General features: G+C 47.1%; 1 protein-coding gene across 1 annotated transcript in view; it reads left to right on the forward strand.

The window, feature by feature from the left end:
• The first annotated feature begins 6,163 nt into the window (after positions 1–6,163).
• Efcab6 (EF-hand calcium binding domain 6) overlaps positions 6,164–22,254 on the forward strand; it is a 188,341-nt gene continuing 172,250 nt past the window's right edge. Inside the window, exons 1-3 of the mRNA XM_059248006.1 lie at positions 6,164–6,477; positions 6,641–6,747; positions 18,862–19,010. Coding sequence (XP_059103989.1) covers positions 6,677–6,747; positions 18,862–19,010 — 220 coding nt within the window. The 5' untranslated portion in view covers positions 6,164–6,477; positions 6,641–6,676. The remainder of the gene's footprint in view (positions 6,478–6,640; positions 6,748–18,861; positions 19,011–22,254) is intronic.

Below are 22,254 nucleotides of genomic sequence, written 5' to 3' on the forward strand. Positions count from 1 at the left end.
GCAATGGCCTTATCAATTTTTCTTTTTAGATTTCTATTTTTTTTTTGGAGGGCATGGGTGATATGGCATGCACGTGGAGTCAGAGGACAACCAGTAGGAGCTTGTGGGTTTTTTACCCTGTGGGTTCTGGGCACTGAACTCAGATCATGGGGCTTTGCAGGAGGTGCCTTTACCCGCTGAGCCACCTCGCAGGCTCCTTACCCATGCTCCGTTACTTGCTCCAGGAGAAGCTCTAGAGTCAGTTCATCCTCCACACTCCTTTGCATTTGGTTGAGAGTCTGCAGAGCTTGTAAGAGATCTCATGTGGTCCTCGTCCTTAGGATCCAGGTTGAAAATACACTTGAAAGAGGGCAGCTATTTCCAATTTCCAAATGAGGAGACTGGGACGGGAGAAGAATCAGCTCGCAAGCTTGCACAGTGGATAGCATTGGCAGTCAGACCCACACCCTTTGTTTTCCCCACTGGCCAAAAGTGAAGATTCGTGGTGGCTGAGGTGCGTATGGAAGCATGTGGAAGGTCATGGGGTGGCGTTGGCGTTGGCGTTTTAATACATGTGTCCCTAGGAAGAACAGAACCCCCACTTGGCGGTCCAATAGACGGCATTCTCTCAAGTATGTGGCTGTAGCTGCCCACATCTTTTGTGTGGCTCATGGTCCTTTTCCAGTTTAGTCAAGTGCTCTTTCCCTACCCTGAGTGATGCCAGCGCCAACCGTTTGCTCTTTATGCCATTGCTGTTGGCTGTGCACAGTTTCCACTCTTGTGTTGAGTTATGTGTTCTCTGGGTGCCAAGGCAGATGGATGGTACTTTTGTTAGGATTCTGTTATAAATAGCATCTGCTAAAAGCTGGACATCAGTCCTTTTCTGGCAAATGAACAAATGGATCTGGGAACTAGCTGCCACGTGGGGGTTTTGCCTGTGGGCAAGAAGCATGGCTGGAGCCGAGTGTGGTGGCTCACTGCTGTGACCCAGCAGGCAGGCAGGGAGGTAGAGGCAGGGGGCTTAGGAATTCAAGGTCGTCCTCTGGTACATAGTGAGTTCTAGGCTAGCCTGGGCTACACGAGACCCTGTCTCAAACAAAACGAAACACCAAGGCCATAGAAAAGGAATATCTGAAAGTCTGCAAGCTTGTGGTTTCTGCAGGATGCTGGCTTTCCAGGCATTGCTAATTTCAACCATCAAGTTCTGAATAGTTCCATTTGTTAAGGTCTCAGGATGGTCTTTTCTCGGAAAAACCTAAGGATGATATAGTTAGGAACGAGCTGTGTAGAACCTGTTGTAGTGTCCTTGTCCTGTGCAGCACGCTGTTAGCTTTCAAGAGCAGGGTAACATTAGCCCAGGCTCCTCCCTCACAGTGATAGGTGTTCATTGCAGCCAATCAAGAACAGAGGCTAATGATGCCGCGCTCATCCTGTGCCAGGCCTCAATAGGTCTAAAAAGCCAATGGGGTCTCTTCAGCGGGAGGGGCTTGCTGACTATCAAGTTCCGTTGGATCCACAGAAAGGTCTAAAAGCAGAGACTCCGTGAACATTGAGATACAGACAGGGATCAGACAGGGAAGTATTACATTCATGCCTCCCCCGTCTGAGGCCCTGACACAGGGATGGAACTGCAAGCGCCTCTGGGCCTTGGATCTTTTTCTTTATCAAGCAAAGTGGTCAGAAGATAGACTCAGAGGCCCAAGCTCTCTGTAGACATGACTGAAACAGCATCCTTGTGAAGGAAGCATTGCATTTGTAATCTTTTAAAAATATTTATTTTATATATGAATGTTTAGCCTGAATGCATGCATGTGTACTGTGCATGTGCAATGCATACAGAGGCCAGTTGAAGGTGCTAGACCCCATGGAATTGAAGTTAAGGACAGTTGTAAGCCACCGTGTGGATGCTTGGAACTGAACCCAGGTCCTCAGCAACAGCAGCCAGTGCTATTAACTACTGAGCCATCTCTCCAGCTCCCCCACCTCTTTTTTTTCTAAAGTCAGGGACTTACTATATAGCTTCATTTTGCCTGGGACTTGCTATGTACACCACACTGGCCCAAAAATCACAGACATCTACCAGCTTCTGCCTCCCAAGTGCTGAGATTAAAGGTGTGTCCTGCCAGGCCTGGCTCTATAGCTTTTATCTTGAAAGATGAAATGTGCCAGGTGGACAAGGAGTGCCGTGGCTATTCTTGGTTGTCAACTCGGCACACCTGGGAAGAAGAAGCTTCAATGAAAGAATTGCCTCCATCAGTTTGGCCCGTGGGAACATCTGTGAGGCGTTTTCTTGGTTGCTAATTTATGGCGAGGGCCTTGACCACTGTGGGCAGTGCCATCCCTTAGGTGGGCCTGGAATGTAGAAGAAAGGTAGTTGAGCTAGGCTGGAGGAAGCAAGCCAGTAAGTAGCTCTCCTCCATTGTTTCTGGTCCAGTCCCTGCCTCCGGGTTCCTACTTTGAACTCCTGCCATGGCTTCCCTTGATAATATAATCTATAAGCCAAAAAACCCTTTCCTTCCAAAGTTGCTCTTAAAAGTTGGGATTTCAGTCGGTGTGTCTTCAACAAGCATTACATTCTTTTATAGCTTTTAAAAGTATTTTTATGTTTGTGTAAGTTGAAAAAACTAGTATAGATAGGCTATGGGTACTCCCAGCTCCCCCACTCCCATCCCCAGTGACACCTTTAGCAGAATGACCATAGTGCAGTGCTCAAAATGGGACACAAGCTCAGATACAATGTCAAGTTAACTGAGCCTATAATTTAAACCTTTGTATTTCAGGAGTGTTTTTTTCCCCTCTTATTGTGAGGAGTCTCTGAGACCACTCAGAGGCAAGAAGGTAGTTCGGTTCAACGTGACTCAGTAGCTGGTGTTGGCTTAAACAGTTGGAGAGTCTGACCCCAAATAGTTTATTTTAGGCATATTTAAGCACAGCACAATTGGGTGAAAAATTTTCTGGTGATAAATAACTCAATCCCATGTACATAATGAAGCTTGAGATATGGCTATGTTGAAACTTTGTATAGTATATGTGACAGCTTCCATAAAGATGGGTTTATAGATCGAGAAAAACAAGCCCAGGTAAGGTTCTGGGGGAAGGTCTAGTGTGATCTTGACCACACAGACAGCACAAGGGTCACCAGGTTATTAACCACATCCTCTCCCAGCCTTCTGGGTGGAAACCAGGTTGTACATCTCTCCCCTTGAAGAGACACCCCTTGTGTTTAATATTCATGGTTCCCCTAGTGCTTAGTGTGAGCACAAGAACCTCTGTGTTTCCCACATCTCATGACAGTTTTATTGAAGTTTCATAGTATAATTTGGCAGTGTTCATTAACAAATTAATAGGCAATAATATTTTGAGGTGTGTGTACATGGGGGATGGTAAGGTCTTCTGTGTTGCACAGGCTGGCCTTTAACCCACGGTCCTTCCTCTGCTAGGATTACTAGTGTCCATCACCCTGTCTCCCTTGGCTGTATGCTTTTTAAGAATAAGGGAATAATAGGATTTTGTACTTTTTATTTTGTTTTTGTTTTATGCATGTGTGAGGTAGGCGGGTGTGTGTGTGTGTGTGTGTGTGTGTGTGTGTGTGTGTGTGTGTGTAGGCTGGAGGATAACCTTCTCTGTCATCCTTAGGAATGCTGTCTTTCTCCCTTTAGAAAGCAGTTTGATAGGAATACCCCAGACATTCTCCTGTCTTTACCTCCCTAGCACTGGGGTTGTGTGTGTGTACCACCATTCTGGATTTTGTTTTTTAATGTGGGCACTTGGGCATGGAACTCCGGTCCTAGGTGCTTGTAAAGCCTGTACCACCTGAGCCATCTCTCTGGCCCATCTGTGTTTTTGAGCCGAGAACACAGGCCGGCGGATGAGAGGAGAGAGAGAGAGACAAAGGTCTGCCTGATAATCCAGATGTGTGAGGTTAGATGCACAGTGTCATCAGGATGCAGAGAGAAGGGAATGGGCGCCTGAGGTGCTCTTCAAGCCAGTGCGTGGTCCCCACCGAGTGATTACAAAGAAGGTCGAGAGAAGCCACAGCTGGCCTTTCTTCGTGGAGTCCTCAAGCTTCAGAAGTAGCAGTCCTTTCCTTGTCCTGTGTTTTGAACTCTGCCCTGAATACCCACCCAGGATCTAAGATGTAGGGGTGACATTAGTGAACATGACTGTAATATAATAATAATAATAATAATAATAATAATAATAATAATGGCATTAGTGAACATGAGTGTAATATAATAATAATAATAATAATAATAATAACAACAATAATAATAAATATAAAAATTCATACAATATATTCTGATCATATTTTTCCCTCCCAGAACTCCCCCACTCCCTTCTCTCTTTTTTCTTGCTCTCTCTCTCAAAAAATAAAACAAAACCAAAAGCTGAGTGTGGTAACACACACCTTTAATACCAGCACTCGGGGAGGCAGAGGCAAGTGAATCTTTGAGGCCAGCTTCGTCTACAGAATGAGTTCAAGGACAGCCAGGGCTACACAGAGAAACTCCGTCTTGACTCTTCCCAAACCTCCCAAAAGCACAAAAATGAAAATCACAATTAACAAACAAAAGACCAATAAGACAAAAAAAAAAAGCCAAAACAAAACAAAAGGAAACAAAAAGTCCACCCTACCCCCAAACAAAACAAAACAAAAACAAAAACATGGAGTCTGTTTTGTTGGTCAACTGCTCCTGGGCATGCGACCTGCCCTGGAGTGTGACTGGTAAGCCCAGTGTCACTTCACTACAGAAAACCAGTTTTCCCTCTCCCAGCAGATATCAGTTGCAGATAGATTTATGGTTAGAGATTGGACCCCATGTCCACTTCCTTCTCTCAGTGCTGGGACTCGGTCTAGCCGGAACCTTCGTTGGTCCTGTGTGTTGCTCTAGTCCCTGAGTTCATATGTGCATCAGTCCTGCTGTGTCAGGAGTTATCTATCACCTCTGGTACATATAACCTTCCCACCTTCTCTTCCACATAGATTCCTGAGCCTTGAGGGGAGGGGTTTGCTGAAGACATCCCATTTAGGACTGAGTGCTCCAAAGTCTGTCACTCTCTGCACATTGTCCAGTTGTGGGTCTCTGCATTAATTCCTGTCAACCACAAGAAGCTTCCCTGAGGAGGGCTGACCACAGGGGGTCCCACAGAACCCTCCAAACACCACAGGCTACTGCCAAGGCTGTTAGCTGCTTTCCACAACCTGATGGTAAGGCCCTGTTGCTGAAGACCACATTTACTTATGTCATTGGACGTGAAGAAGTTGATCTAGTGCCGAATTAGAAGTTTCACCCTTTACTGACTAGCATTCATGATGCTGGAAGGTTTTTGCATGCTACTGGAAGAGAAAGGTGACCATCAGTATCACCCAGCTACAAACCCTGTAATCTGCGACGTTGACCAGCATGCAAGATCTACTGGGGCAAAGTGGCACAAATGTTATGGGAGTCACCAACCACTTTTTGGTTGGATTTAAGACCCACTCCATGAGATGGAAGCCATACCTGACACTACTAAAGTGGCCAAGAACTTAAGACTAGACAGGTCATGGGCCTCGGGGAAAACAGTACTTTTATTCTGCTGAAGGAACATAGCAATATAATGACTCCTAATGATGATACCGCTATCCTCACAGATCAGTGCCGTTTTATTTTTTTTTTAAAGATTTATCATTTATTTACGTGTGTGTGTGTGTGTGTGTGTGTGTGTGTGTGTGTGTGTACACAGAAAAAGGCATCAGATCCCATAGAGCTGGAGTTCTAGGCTATTGTCAGCTGCCTGATGTGTGTGCTGGGACCCAAACTCAGGTCCTCTGTAAGAGGAGTCAGTGCTGTTAGTCACTGAACCTTCTCTCCAGCTCCTTGGCTGCAGTCTTCAGAGCCTCCAAGACTCTCGCCCATAGACGACGCATCATTGCAAAATGGATGAAGAATTATGAGGGATAACTGAGGTGAACGTCACTGTGTAAGGGAGGCTGGCCTGTGTGGAGGAACCCACCAAGGCTTCCCAGGGAAGTGACGTTAGTTTTGAGGCGCAGGGCACAGGGCAGCCGCTCCCAGAGTGATGTTTGGGGGCCCATGGAGGTGGTAAGAGCCCCTCGGAACTTGGACAGTCCCACATTCTTAGTTCCCCCCTGCTCTTCATGGCAATCGGAATCTAGAACTGGGTGCAGCCATCTGTTTCTAAGAAAGATTCCAGGGGACACTCAGGCTTGAGAAGCAGTGAGCTCCAGGACAAGGAGAGTTCAGCGGACAGAGAGGGAGAGGTGTGGGTGGGTAGGCAGAGGTGACAGCATGTGAGGACAAAGGCGCCTTCGTGGAAAGGACCTTGTGTGTCCCGGGGACTACCAGAGGCCGGTGTGGTAGAGGTGTGGGAACAGGAGTGAGAGGCAGCTGCAGGAAGACACAGGCTGATATCCAGGCCCAAGGAGGTGGATTGTAAGAGTGACAGTGATCGGAAGGAACAGGACACCATCGGGCTTCCAAGTTATTGTTTCAGGTGCTGTGTGGAAGATAGAAAGGAGAACGGGGAGAGGCTGGGACCTGGGTGGATGAGGAGTGTGCCTACGGTACTCGCCGGCAGAAACTTTACTTGGGGCTCAGAGAACTAAGGAAACTGGTCAGCCCGTGGGCACTAACCCAGCGGCTCTCTTCTTTCTCAGGATTCACAAATTCACAAGTACTTGATCTAGGAGACAATGAAGCGCAACAATGTCAAACTAAACGTGGCCAAAGTCAACAGCACTAGGTCAAGCAGCACCAAGGCCAGGTAAGCCACTGCTGTGTCCAGCATCACGCTGCCTGCCGAGGCGTCTGCGGGGGGGCGGGGTGCCCTCAAAGTTGAAGCTCTTGTACCACCTCCCTCTGGTTTGTGTCAGCCATTCGTCTGGCGCGGAGGGATATTCCTGTTTGCTCAGAAAGCCCTGGCTTGTGCGTTCTGACTTGGAATGCCCGGGCACTGGTGTCAACCCAACAGTCATTATTAGACACCCACCGTGACCTGGGCTGCCCCCCAACCCAGGCACTTGTGGGGACAGTTGGACCGCTCAGGATTCCTGCCGCAATTCCCTCTTTCTGCCGTAGGTGGCAGCAGCAGCAAGTGTTTGGTTGCTCTAACCGAAGCAGGGACGCTCTGGAAACTTTGCCTGCTTCCTCTGAGGGCTTGGGGGACTTGGCTGGACTATAAATAGCACATGCCAAACACACCTTGTCTGCTGGTAAGGCAGGAGAAGGGTGTAATTGTTTCCAGTTCTTACACTTTGGAAATGCCGAGAGCAGGACAGCTCTGTGGCAGCAAACCGCAGCTCTGCTTCTTCCCCGTGTCCTGACTGTGTCTAGCAGCGGGGTAGGGGTGGCCATTGAGAAATCCACTGGGTAGAGCATTATGACCATGATGGAGAAGGCATAACAGACAGAGATCCTCCTGAGTGCTGAGATTAAAGGTGTGTGCCACCATGCCTGGCTCATGTATCACTCTTTTGAGGACTGATACGTGCTCGGTGTTTTGTCATGGTCCCCTGGTCTCATGGCCTCCTAGGGAAGACACATGGAAATTCATGAGACTCGCGGTACTATGAAAACTTTACTAACACTTTCTACTTTTCGGTAGATGTGAGAAGAGTGAGGAGTTATGGGTGGTGATAAAGGGCGGAGTGATCTTCAGGCATGGAAGGATGGGCAGATGGTGTGTGTTGCATGCATTTCATGTGTGTGTCTAGGCATTGAGTGTGTGTCTGTAGTGTGTATGTGCATGTGTGGTATGTGTATAGTAGATGTGCGTAGTATGGTAAGTGTGATGGGTGTGTGTAGCATGTGGTGTGTGTAAGTGCACTGCGTGTATATGATGCATGTCAGGTGTGTGTATGGTGAGCATGTGGTGTGTGTGGTGAGAGTGTGGTATATGTGTGGTGACTATATTGTAAGTATGTGTGGTATGTTCGTGGTGGGTACATATGGTACATGTGTATGGTGAGCATGTATGTATGGTAGGTGGGGTGACTGTGGAATGTGTGGTAAATGTGTGTGATGAGTATGCATTATGTGTGGAGTATGTGTGGAATGTGTGTGGTGAGAGTATATGGTATGTACGGTGTGGGTAGCATTGTAGTATGTAGTGTATATGTGGTAAGTGTATGGTGAGTGTGTAGTGTATATGGTGAGTGTGTAATATATGTACAATTGTGTGGTGAGTGTGTGTGGTAAGTGTGTGATGAGAATATATGGTGTATATTGTGTATATAGTATATATGTAGTGTGGACTGTGTATGGTATATGTGTGGTGAATGTGTGTATAGTGATTGTGTGGTATGTGTGGTAAATGCCTGTATGGTGAGTGTGTGGTATATGTGTGGTAAGTGCCTGTATGGTGAGTGTGTGGTATATGTGTGGTGAGTGCCTATGTGGTGAGTGTGTGTGTATGTGTGTGTGTGTGTGTGTGTGTGTGTAGTGAGTATATAGTATGTATGGTGAATGCATGTGTGGTGAGTGTGTGGTATATGTGTGATGTGTGTGGTAAGTGTGTGGTGAGAGTATGTGATGTATATTGTATGTGTAGAGTGTGTGTGTGGTATATAGTACATATAGTATATGTATGGCAAGTACCTGTGTGGTGAGTGTGTGGTATGTGTGTGGTGAGTGTGTGTATGGCGAGTACCTGTGTGGTGAGTGTGTGGTATATGTGTGGTGAGTACCTATGTGGTGAGTGTGTGGTATATGTATGGTGAGTACCTATGTGGTGAGTGTGTGGTATATGTGTGGCAGGTGTGTATATATGGTGTATGTGTGTGTGTGTTATGTGTGGCGAGTACCTAGGCGGTGAGTGTGTGGTATATGTGTGGTGAGTATGTGTGTGGCGGGTGAGTACCTGTGTGGTGTTTGTGGGGTGAGAGAGGTTGCTTGGTGTCACGAAGCTTGTAAGTCTAATTTACAATTTCCCACATCAAAGTATAGTGGCAAATCATGGTGGGTGCAGGGCCTGCTGAGGCAGTCCTGGTGCCCAGGGGACTCGGGGTGTCGGGGAGGCTTTAGTGGGAGTGATAGGGCACAGCTGGTGACAGCTGGTGGTGGGCAGTGCAAGGTGGGCAGAAGCCAGCTCACATGACCCACTTGTAAGAGAACAGTGGGAACAAAAGGACGCAGTCTTCACCGTCCCAGTTCAGCCATCTTGGCACCTGCTCTCCCTGCTGTCCATGTGAGGAGCAGGTATTTAGGGTGTTTGGACTCAGACTCACTGCGCCCTCTCTTTACCTTGTTCTAAATGCGTTGTTACTATATATTCTTATAATCACCATTTCCAGCTCATTAAAACACATTATCTTGAGGAGTTGTGCTTATTTGGCTTTTGGGTTTTATGAGGTCTGTCTTGTGCTGTGACGGGGTAGGTTTGAAAGCCCAGCAGCATTTCTTAGGCGGGGTTCAGGATAAAGGAGGGGGCCCTGCAGGGATGAGGGAGGCCCCAGTGAAGGAAGGCTGGGACTCACACAGGAGGCTGCCATCATGGAGACTGGTCAGTGTATAAGCACGGTTGTTTCTGCTAAATTGAATTCAGATGGCTGGCTAAATTGTTTTTTTAAGATACCCTATCATTTGGAAGCAGCTTGCAGATCAGCTCGCATCCTTCTAATTCCTACGTTGAGAACTGTAGACCGGGGCTTGCTGCAGCCGTGAAGTCTTAAGATGGAGGCAGTGTGAGACACCAGGCTGGGCTGCCCATGTCTGTGCCAGGACCCTGGGTTCCTCAAGAGTGCTAGTGCCTGCATGTATATATTGAGCATACATCTGTGTGTGAGCATGTGGAGGTCAGAGGTTGAGGTTGGGTGTCCTCCTCTGTTGTTCTCCACTTTGCTTATGAGACAGGGTATCTCACTGGCTTGTGAGAGTCTCTCACTGGCTTGTGAATTGCTGGCTTGCTGTTATGGCTAGCCAGCAATTCCTAAGGATCCAAATGCCTCTGCCTGCCAGCACTGGGGTTACAGGCACAGACTGCCATATCCAGCTTTTCACTTTGTGTGCTGGGGATGTGAAGGAAGGTCCTCATGCTGTGGTGTGCACCAGGCCCTTTACCCACTAAGCCATTTCCTCCCAGGCCTCCTTTCCAGTAACTGCAGTCATAGACTTCAAACTTGGGGTGTTCTTGTGGGTTGATAGTGAAGGTTCTTTATTCCTCCATCAAACCTGTGTAAGCCCCATTGTCCACACAAATCCCTCACACATGCACACATAAAGCCACACAAATGGCCAGGCGGTGGTGGCGCACGCCTTTAATCCCAGCACTTGGGAGGCAGAGCCAGGCAGATCTCTGTGAGTTCGAGGCCAGCCTGGGCTACCAAATGAGTTCCAGGAAAGGCACAAAGCTACACAGAGAAACCCTGTCTTGAGAAAACACACACACACACACACACACACACACACACACACACACAAATGTGCAAGTGTGTAAAAGGATGAGGAATAAGTTTAGTTTGGGTCTCAGCCTTAGAGACCCAGTAAATTTGGCCCCTTTTTCCCCTCTAGTGTTTCATTTCCCCTTCTAGAAAGATACAAGTAACAGTATCTAATCCAGGAGATTGTTAGAGTGTTGATTACGAGACAGCCGCGGGAGAAATGGGCACTAGGTCCTGTGTATGAAGCTGGTAGACTCATGCCATGGAAGATTTGCTAGCTTTTTACATTGTTTTGACTTAAAAGGTGTGTATGTGGAGGCTTTGTGGGGGAGCTTTGAGAAAGCCCCATGGCCTATGTTTATCAGTCCACTTCAGGGGTTTCTGAAGTAGCTGGTAAACTTGTTCAGCCCAGCTCGATGTCACCTGAGAATGTGTTTCCGAGAGGAGACATGGGAAGCTGAGTTAATGGTTCAGGGACACCGCACCCTTCGGCGCTGGGATAATATACACACTTGGCTTTTGTTTGTTAGTTTTAAACTTCATTTCATGTGTATGGGTATTTTGCCTGTATGTCTGTGTACCACCACACATGTGTCTGATGCTGGCAGAGGATCACCTGGAACTGGAGTTACAGATGGTTGTCAGCCACCATGTGGGTGCTGGGAATCGAACTTGGGTCCTCTGGAAAAAATAGCCAGTGCTCTTAACCTCTGAGCCTTCTCTCCAGCCCATGTCTTTTTTTTTTTTTAAACATGGCTTCTAAGGATCAAACTCAGATCCTTACATTTGCAAGGGAGTAATTTACCAATCAAGCCATCTCCTAGCACTGAATTGTTTCTATACATATTTGGTTTTTAAAATTCTTTTTGTGTATAAACATTTTGCCTGCATATAGGTATATGCACCATGTGTGTGCAGTGCCCATGGAGGCCAGAAGAGGGTGATGGATTTCCTGAAACTAAAGCTACAGATGACTGTGAGCCACCATGTGTGTGCTGGGAACCGAACCCAAGTCCTGTGGAAGAGCAGTAAGGACTCTTAACCACTGAGTCATTGCTCTAGCCTCTATGATGTGTCTGTTTTATTCTTAATACATATAGTAATTTGTATAAGTTTATAGAATATTGTTTGACCTCTTTTATTTTTTGGTGGTGCTGAGGATTGACTCTGAGCTTTATATATAATAAGCAAGTGGATGTACCATTGAGCTATGGCCTCAGCCTCAGCATATCGTCTGAATACTTGGATTCTGGGTGTAAGGACCAGATCAGGGTAACTGGTATGCTCATCACTTCTAACACGCTTCGTTTCCTGTTGCCTGGAACGCCCAGCCTCTCCGGGGGTTCCACTGTCTTCTATTTGTTCAACTCGGTTTCCACGCAACACTGAGTCCCTACATTCTACACTGGTATTTTTAAAGAGGAAGGGGGCCCCTTGTTCCTGACCGTGTGTGTGTGTGTGTGTGTGTGTGTGTGTGTGTGTGTGTATGGGTCCATGTGTATGAACACATATGTAGAGGCCAAAGACAGTCTCTTCCTATCTTCCTTATTTTTTGAGACAGGGTCCCTTACTGAACCTGGAGCTTACCAACTCTGTAAGACTGGCTGGCCAGAGAGTCCCAGGGAAGCTCCCATCTCAGCCTTTCCTGCACTGAGGTAGCTAAAAGCCTGCCACTGTGGCCAGCTTATTCACATGGGTTCCGGGGGCTTGAACTTAGGTCCCACACTTACATAGCAACTACCTCACCGACCGTGCCACCCCCTAGCCCTGTTTCTGTCTTATCATATTATCGTGTTCTTCTGCCCACTGACTGAGATGGAAAGACACAGGAAGGCGAGAGGGTTGTGTTTCCTCATGTCTCAAGCACCCAGGTGTGGTTTGCTCTTGCTGTAGCTTTTGCTGAATGAATACTTGTTTGGCATATGTTTACATCTTGAACGTTTATGGTGACTATCCAATAGGGTCTGTTTCCAGGACCATTCCAATCAGCCCTTTGGAGCTTCTGTGTGGTAACTGCATCAAATCTCCCTGTGTCAGTGGGAAGGAGAGTTGGAAGTGTCTGAACAGATCATCCAGCCATTCATTCTCCTGAGGAAAGGGGTGGTTCCCTGCCAGGCTCGCAGCGGCTTCGGGAGGAATTACTTTTCATAAGATGGTGGTTTTTCTTTTTTCTTTTTCTTTTTTTCTCTTCCCATGTTGTCTTCGGCTAAGTGTTTCCCGAATTGAACGGCTTTGTATTGAAGTAATAAAGCACACCTCAGGCAGTGGTTTTGGGTTGATTATCTCGCTCCTCAGGTGGCACAGTAAGGCATGGGGCCAAAGCCTGGGCAAGCTGCGTTGTTATTAAGAAGGGGATTTATGGGGAAAATAAAAACCGCAGGCCTGTGCGACAGCGTGTGCTGCAAGGGCTGTGCTTCTGCGGATGTGCATGCCTGAGGAGAGATCCCGTGCTACCAGCCTCTCCACCCCTCAGGCTTCCAGGAACTTCCTCATCCTGTCAAGTCACAGGACAGCTTGGGTCATCAACTAACATGCAACCTTGTATAGCCAAGGATGACCTTGAACCTCTCAGCCACTTGCCCCCACCTCTCCAGTGATGGGATTGGAGGTGTGCACCACGGTCATAGTTACCTTTCAACCACTTGACATAAACCCAGATGCGGTTAGGAGGAGGGGATCTCAACTGAGAAATTGCGTCCATCAGATTGGCCCATGGCATGTGTGTGGGGGCAGACTGGTAATTGGTGTAGGAGGACCCAGTCCACTGTGAGCAATGCCACTCAAGGGCAGGCAGTCTAGTTGTGTAAGAGAGCAGGCTGAGCAAGCCAGTGGGCAGCTCTCCTCTATGGCCTCTGCTTCAGTTCCTGCCTCTGGTTTCCTGAGTTGGCTTTTCTGGCTGATGGACTACACGTTGTAAGCTCAAATAAACCCTGTTCTCCCCAAATTGGTTTTGGTCAGTGCTGTATGGCAGCAACAGAGAGAAAACCAGGACAGCCCCACAACTGGTTTTATATGGTGCTGGGGATTGAACACAGGGCTTGGTGCATTCTAGGCAAGTGCTCTGCCAATCAAAGCACACCCTTGGAGCCTTGCCGTCTTTACTGTCTGTCCCTCTTCATGGCGACAGTGTTAGGACTGAGAGGCCCAGAATTCTACCTGTTCTGTTCATGGATCCCCAGCCATGTTAGAAGGGCATTTAATAACTGTGTATTGATCCTATGAACGCACAGCCACATGCTTCAGAACCTGTAGGATTCTGGAAGCTGATCTATGATACCGTGACCCGCTGCTTTCAGTGCAGTCGAAATCAGCCAGTTCTGGAAGACGAGCCCTGCTGGGGCTCTAAGGTTCTGATGGGATAAGCCACATGCTGTGGTTTTGATGCAGATGGACTGACTATAAAGATCACGTGTAGAAACTTGGTCCCTACTGTGCTGGCATCACAAGTGATGGGACCCTTAAGAGTACGGGTTTAGAGCCAGGCAGTGGGGGCACACACCTTTAATCCCAGCATCTGGGAGGCAGAGGCAGGTGGATCTCTGTGAGTTAAGAGGCCAGCCTGGTCTACAGAGTGAGTTCCAGGACAGCCAGGGCTACATAGAGAAACTCTGTCTCAAAAAAACAAAAACAAAACAAAAGAGTAGGGGTTGAATTCTGAGTTATTATGTAGTGGGGGGCTCTGTCTTTGGGAGGGCTCAATAGTTTTGTGTGTGTGTGTGTGTGTGTGTGTGTGTGTGTGTGTGTGTGTGTGTACAGATACCTGCACAGATCAGAAGAGGGTGCCAGATCCCCTGGACTGCCATTCCAGGCAGTTATGGTCCAGCCTATGCGAGCCCTGAGAAGCAAACGGAAGGAGAAGCCAGTGTTCCTGACCACTGAGCCATCCTTTTAGTCCAATGGCCATTTGTTTCTGAAGACTTACATTTAATTTCAAGCAGTTTGGCCAGATCAGGACCCTCTGATAATTATGGTGCAAATCTCTGCCTCAAAACAAAACAAAACCCCTCAAAAACAGAGTTGCCAACCAAGCAGGTTCATTTCCAGGCACACACACAAGTGAACTAAAGTGCACACCCACACAAAAGTGTATGTGTGTGACTGTCACAGCAACACTAATATCGGTTTCCAAGAAGGGAGAGTGCTGCGCCTCTGAGCGAGTCCCAGCCTAGGTTAGCCTTTGTCTGTCAGCCGCCTTTACTTCCCAGGATGCATCCCATCTGGCTGTGCTGTTGTTTCAAGCCAGTTGCTAGGTTTGGTTAGTTGGTGTTCCTGTGTCACCTAGAGCACTGGTCTCTGGCTGTGATTTCTGGTGCCGTGGTCTGGTTTCTGTCAGGCCAGCGCTGGCTTTATAGATGTGCGGACAGGCGCTGGCCTCTTGTGCCCCCGTCACTCAGGGCAAACACTTGATCACCGAGTGCCGTGGGAACCCTCCCTCTTCCCCTTCAGAAGCGTTTGTGATAGACCGGGTCGCCTTTTAATTATTCCTTGGGCATCTGGTAAAAAGCACTAGTCAGTCATGTGACACTGGACTTTCTGGGGCATCATGCTTCTTGGATTTCCTGCTTCTTCCTTAGTTCCAATCCCCCGTCTTCCTCAGAATGCTTCCATTTTTCTCTTGGTTGCCTAATTCTACTAATTCTCTTTAGGATCCTTATTTCTGGAAGGAGGGTAGTAATGCTTCTCCTATTTCTAATTTTAAAGGGCGTTCTCTATTTTTTTCCTTCGTCCCCCTAGTATTTATCAGCTTTGCTAATATTTTTCAAATAGTGACCTTTCTGCTCTGTGACATTTTCTCTGCTGTTTTGGGCCCCAGACTTCAAATTTCTTTCCATCTGGTCACTTTGGTTTTCTTTCTCTTTCTTAAGGAAGAAGCTTACTTTATTCATTTGAGATTAGAACAAAAAATACAGATACCTGGGGCCAGCAAGTTGGTTCGCTGGTAAGGGCACTTGCTGCCGAGCCTGACGACCTGAACCTGGGCCCCAGAATCCACATGGTGGAAGGAGAGACATGATCCCTGTAAATTGTTCTCTGACCTCTGACCTCCACATGTGTACTGTGCCACACACACACTGAATAAGTAAAATAATTAAATGTAAGTACCTGTCTCACAATGTGGAAGTATTGCTTTATAACCCCCGTGTGCTTCAAGTCTCACTCAGTGATGGGGGCATTCTCATGGTTTCCTTTGACCATCTGACTGCTGAAGAGCATGTTAATTCATACACAGTTGTGAATGATCTGGGTGATTCCTGTTACTGCCTTATAATGTCACTCCTGTATGGTTTAAGAGCATATTTTGGAGATTTCAATCATTTCAAGTTTACTGAGGCAAGTTTCTTCTGATATCATCTATTGGGACTAGTTTATTGAGGCAATATCTTCTGATGTAGTCTATCAGGAGAATGCTGCCTTTGGTATTTGAGAAGAATTTGTATCCTGGTGAGTAGGTGTTCTGTAGGTTTCTGTCAGTTTGTTGGGGCTTTAGTGACTCTCAAGTCTTGGCCTTTCTTTTTTAAGGTTTTGTTTATTTTGTGTGTAGGAGTGTCTGCCTGCATGTGAGTCTGTTCACCATGTATGTGCAGTGCTTATGGAGCCAGAAGAGGGTCTTGAATTGCATGGAACTGGAGTAACAGAGGGTTATGAGCCTCACGTGTGTGCTAAGAAGTGAACCCAGGTCCTCTGGAAGAGCAGCCAGTGCTCTTAACTGCTGAGCCATCTCTCCAGCCCTTGATATCTTCTAAGTAGTTCTGCCATTGTTAATGGTGGGTATGGAAGACTCCAGCCAGGGGTGTTGAAATGTCTGTTTCCCCATCTGCTTGTCCAGTGATGTCAGGGGCCTCAGTGTATCCGGCTCTGCTCCAGGTGCACATGGCTTCTCTTACACTTGCATCTCCTGTCTGACACACTCTGACTTTACTGGTATGATTTCTGACCTATATAACTTTTCTTTGTTTCTGAAAATGTTCTTTGAGAGCTTTTGCAAGAAGGTCTGCTAGTGAATTTTCATGGGACCAAGGAAACCTTCATTTCTCCCTCACTTTTATGCTGGATATAGGATTTAGCTTGTTTTTTGTTCTTTTAATATTTTTTAATTGAAAAAAATTTTTCATATAATATATTTTTATAGAACTCTTCTTGGTTGCCTTGTTTCTGAAGGCAAGTATCTGTGGGTCATCCTTTCATTTAAATTTTGTTTTTAAAAAGATTTATATTATTTTAAAGCATGTGTTAGTCTGTGTGTGGTATGTGTACATCATGAATGCAGATACCCATGGAGGCCAGAAGAGGGCGTCAGATCCCTTGGAACTGGTATTACAGGAGGTTGTGATCTATCTGATGTGGGTGCTTGGAACGAAACTCTAGTCTTCCTTACATGTTCTCAACAGTTGAACCATCTCTCTCCCCAGCCCTGGACCATACTAAAACTTTTGTTGGAAACTTGGCATTTGAAATAATTCATGGATGGGATCATGACAGTCATGTTCCTATCCCTCCCTGTGTTCTGTTATTGTTTGTGGTTTGATGAGCTTTATTTATTCCCTATCTTTTATGGTTTGGCGAATTTTCTAAACTCACTTTGTAAGGTTGGGCCTCTCCTCTGCACAGCCCCCAAGTGGCTGGTTGATTAACTTTGTAGTCAGCTTATGATGGGACGTTTTCTAAGTGCTTGGGAACAGCAAGTCTTCCAAGTTTCCTGGGTGTGGCATGTGCTGGGACAGTCATCCCTCCTCTCCCAGGCAGGGATGTGTAGCTCTGCCCGGCCTTCTCCCCCTGGTTGTCCAGACCCTCAAGGGCAGCCTGAAGGGAGAGTTTGAGACCTTCCCAAGAATGCACCTGGCTTTCAATGTGCCCACAGCCCTGTGCGCTTGGGTGGCCTGCTAGATTTCCAGGAAAAGGGGGAACTTTCCAGAGCCTCAGCTTTCTCTTTAAGGTTTGGCTTGAAAGTTTTTGCCTCATTGCCTACCCATTCAGGAAGCTGTGATTTTTAATTCTTTTAAATTACATTTATTCATATGTGTGTATGTGTGGGCGTAGGGCATATGCCATGGTATACATGTGAATGCCAGAGGACAACTTGCAGGAGTAGGCTCTCTCAGTGTGTGTGTGTGTGTGTGTGTGTGCGCACACAAAGAGTGCAAGTGCATGTGTAAAGGTCAGAAGACAAATTTATTGAAATCAGTTTTCTCCTTCCACCACATGGAGCCTGGGGATCGAACTCAGGCTTCACCCTCTGAGCCCTCTTGCCAGCCCTGACATCTGGCCCTTTTCATGAATAAATGCTACCAGATTGCCATGAGGTTCACTTCCACAGTGCCAGCAGTCTTGAGAGGCTCACGTGGGTGCCGTTTGGAGATGTTCAGGGTCCTCGTGTGTGCCTGTTTTTGCTGCTGTCTTTGTTAACAGTGCTGCTCTTCTTGAGCACTCAGAGACACCGATCAGTCTCTTGGTTTTGTTTTCTGAGACAAGCTCACCTTCTGCTGCCTGCCTCCCCCTCCCAGTGCCGGGGTCACAGGTATGCACTACCGTATTCAGCAAGAGTCAGAACTCTTCACCTCTTACTCCTTGCCCCAGACATCAGTCAGCAGCGCTAATGCCTCCCTAATTTAAAGAATTATTCTTGGAGAATTTTATACATGTATGCAATGTATTTGGATCATATTCACCCCTCCAGCCCTTCCCAATCCCCTCACTTCTCCCTCCCGACTTTCTTCTTCTTCTTCTTCTTCTTCTTCTTCTTCTTCTTCTTCTTCTTCTTCTCCTCCTCCTCCTCCTCCTCCTCCTTCTCCTCCTTCTCCTCCTTCTCCTTCCTCCTCCTCCTTCTCCCCCTCCTCCTCCCCTTCCTCCTCCTCCTCCTCCTCCTCCTCCTCCTTCTTCTACCAACTGAGTCCAGTTAGTACCTCCAGTATATGTGCATAGGTATAGGGCCATCTATAGGAACATGGGCAACCTACCAGCACACTCCTGAAGACAACTGACTCTCCCTCCCTCAGCAGCAGCCACCAGTAGTCCCTTTGCTAGGGGTGGGGCCTCTTGAGTCCCTCCTCCATCTGTGCTGGATGCTGACTGGCTTGGACTGATGACCACTGAAAATATATACTGAAATATGTACATGTACTGAAAGCCCACAGATGCCAAGGCAGACTATTATACCCAGCAGAACTGTCTGTCATAATTGAAGGAGAAGGAAAAGCTTTTCACGATGAGAGCAGGTTGAAGGAATAGTACTGGGAAGAGAATACTTCAGACTTGAGAAGGAGAGGGTATAGCTAGAGGAAACAGGAGGAAACAAGGTTAGCCCCGTGATTAAGCAGAGGAGGACCAAGAAAACAACACTTAAATAACCATTATCTCTGCCCTTCTGAAGTTCTTTGGATCTGCTGAAAACACTCTAAACAGGACTTAGTGTTCCCCTCAAGGATGGTCAGAAAGGAGCGTCTAGGAAGTCGGCCGTGCGGACACAATGAAGATGCTGTAATCTGCTCTGCTTCCTCTCACAGGGATCTATTGCGCAAAATGGCGATCTTACCAGACTGGCATACTCTGTACCCCAGCACCCAGAAGATGACGTACTCCCGCCCCCACTCCTCACCCTGCAGAACGCATTCAAGGACTGCCTTCCAAGATGTATGCAGGCCCTCTTCGTCAGGTGAGTCCTCACAAGTGATCATAGCACTCTCCACAGGTACCACTTACTGTTTGACATGGGCTCCGTTAAAGGCATACCATGCATCATGCTCCAATACCCTCCCTATATCCTGTATGGGGAAATGCAGACATGGGCCCATCAAGGCCACTTCCATCACAGATACGTATAGTTTTAAAGTGAATTGTCAGGATTTGAACCCAGGCTGTGTGATCGTGGACCCTGTCAGCTTAACAGTTGTTCCTCAGTAAATGACAGTTGTACAGATTTGAGCTTGTCCCCCAGTAGTCTTAGGTTAGCAGAGGAATTGAACAAAAGGTACCAAATGTTCCCATGTAACTCCTCCCCCAGTCATCTTGGTTTTCCATTACACAACCTTCTAATTGCATAGTTTGGAGATTTACATCTAGATCAAGTTTATGTTTTTATGAAGGGTTTAAGGTCTACATCTAAATTTTTCTCCCCATCCTCTTCCTCCTCTGACTTTTTTGAGACAGGGTGTCATATAGCCTGGGCTAACCTCCAACTTACTGTATAGTCAAGGATGACCTTGAACTTATGATCCTCCTGCCAGCACTTCCCAAGCACTAGGATCATAGGCTTATGCCACCGCTCCCAGTTTACGTAGTGCTGGGGATGGAACCCTGGGCCTCATGCACGTTAGGTAAGCTCTCCATCCATCACGCCACATCTCCAGCCCTGCACTCACCGTTTACATTGGCTGTCCGTTTGCTAAGACTATCCTTTCCTTGCTGCATTTTGCTTGTTGAGTAGCCGGCCACCCGGCAGTCCACCATACGCCTTGCGGAAGTTTGTTACCCCCTCCCCCATTCTGGTTGCTTCTGCGTTTGGGAATTACGAGAAAGCAGCTACAAATACATATTTACAGAGTGTTTTTTTTTTGGGGGGGGGGAGGATGAGAATTGTTAAGCCATTTGGATTCTTCATTCAGTTTAAAGACTACAGAATTTGACTTAATATTTCCCCAAATTATGTATCTTTAGATCTTCACTCATTTCCTCCTTAATGCTTTTGTTTCTTACATTTTTTGAGCTCTGGTTCAGGATGAGCACCTGTTGATAGGTGCTGAGAATGGAGTTGGGTCTGATGAAAGGCCGGCCCTGCAGGGATGTAGCCAGAGAGAAGGAAGTGAGGCAATGGAACGCTGAGTCTGAAGCGTGCTCGGCAGCAAGGCTCAAGCAGGAAATCTGAAGGATGCAGGATGGAGTGGGGGAGGGAACTGGGAAGGATAAATGGGTGTGCCCGCAAGCATCACAGGCGCGAATCTCACTGGACACATGCTTGCTGGTAGTTGGGGAGACTTTACTCCAGCGGTCCTGTGTATCTACTAGTGAGCCTGGGGATTCAGGCTTGATATCTGACGGCCACCTGTCTACCCTAACTCGGGTCTGTTGTTATGGTGGTTTCTGATGAAAACATGACAGTAAAACGTAGAGCCGTTCCAGAGCACAGCTTCACGTCTACAGAACAGTGCAGGGAGGTGGTCTTAGTATACTTGACAATCCTGATAAAGCAAAGGAGACTAGTGTGAAGGGGGCTACTGAGTCCAGGCATCCAGCTCCCAGAGTTCTTTTTTTGTTTGTTTGGTTTTTTGAGACAAGGTTTCTCTGTGTAGCTTTGGAGCCTGTCCTGGAACTTGCTCTGTAGACCAGGCTGGCCTTGAACTCATAGAGACCTCTTGCCTCTGCCTCCTAAGTGCTGGACTAAAGTGACTAAAGGTGTGTGCCACCACCTTCCGACTACTCCCATAGTTCGTTCTATCTATCTATCTATCTATCTATCTATCTATCTATCTATCTATCTATCTATCTATCTATCTATCAATCTATTATGTATACAGTGTTCTGCCTGCATGTATCTCTGCAGGCCAGAAGAGGGCACCAGATCTCATTACAGATGGCTGTGAGCCACCATGTGGTTGCTGGGAATTGAACTCAGGACCTCTGGAAGAGCAGCCAGTGCTCTTAACCTCTGAGCCATCTCTCCAGCCCTACCAGAGTTCTTAAACACTACTGAAACACCCTCCAGAAGCTGGTACATGTGTACTTCCTCCAAAGAATCTCGCAGTATTACATGCATTCATTGATATAGTATCTCGTAAGATCTTGTGCATTAGCAGAAGCAATTACATTTTTTTGTTTTTGTTTTTTTCAAGACAGGGTTTCTGTGTGTAGCCTTGGCTGTTCTGGAGAACTTGCTCTGTAGACCAGGCTGGCCTTGAACTCACAGAGATCCACCTGCCTCTGCCTCCCGAGTGCTGGGATTTAAGGTGTACGCCATCACTGCCCAGCTTACATTTATGTTTAAATTACATTTCTTTTTTTTAAAGTGTAAATGTGTGTATGCTCACACATGCAAATGCCTGTGCACACACAGGTGTGTGTATACCACAACATGTGGGTGTGACAACTTTGGATGTCAGTCCTTGCCTTCCACCTTATTTGAGGCAGGGTCGCTTCTTCTTTGCTGCTGCGTAGGCCAGGCTAGCTGGGCTGCAAGCATCTGGGAACTGTGTCTCCCAGGCATGCAGGGGTTAAAGGTATCTGCCCCGCCTTCAGCGTCTTCAGTGTTAGAGGGGCTTTTGGGAGCCAAATTCTGGTTGTCACGTTTGCACGGCAAGCTTTCTCCACTGAGCCATCTTCTAAGCCTCTAATGACACTTGTCCAACGATGATCTGAATTCCCATCCTCAGGTTTAGCTGGGATGCCTTTTTGCTGGTTCTGTCGGTTGCCCGTTTCTACACAGCAGATTGATCTTTATTACTGGCGGGCCTAAGTTTTCTTTGGATGATATCAAATAAGTACAGTTGCCACAATGTACCTTTTTCTTTTTAAAAATGGTTTATCTGGGGCTGGAGCAATGGCTCAGCCGTTAAGAGCACTTGCTGCTCTTGCAGAGGATGGAGTTCTACTTGCTGCACCCACATCATGTAGCTCATAATGGCCTGCAACTTCAGCTCTGGGAATCTGATGCCTTCTTTTGGCCTTTGTGGGCACTGCATGCAGGTGGCACACACGAACACACACATACACACACACACACACACACACACACTCACACACACACACACACACAAATAAATAATACAGATGAAAATAGTACGTTAAAAGTATTTTATCTTTGTATTTCAGCTTCGCACTCACTGGTTCTTTCATTCCATGTAGCCTGCTACTAAGCCAAGACCATGAGCCACCAGCTGGGTCTCCAGGGGCCATCTCCTGCACCA

The sequence above is a fragment of the Peromyscus eremicus genome, chromosome 20, assembly GCF_949786415.1.
Source record: "Peromyscus eremicus chromosome 20, PerEre_H2_v1, whole genome shotgun sequence".
NCBI lineage: Eukaryota > Metazoa > Chordata > Mammalia > Rodentia > Cricetidae > Peromyscus > Peromyscus eremicus.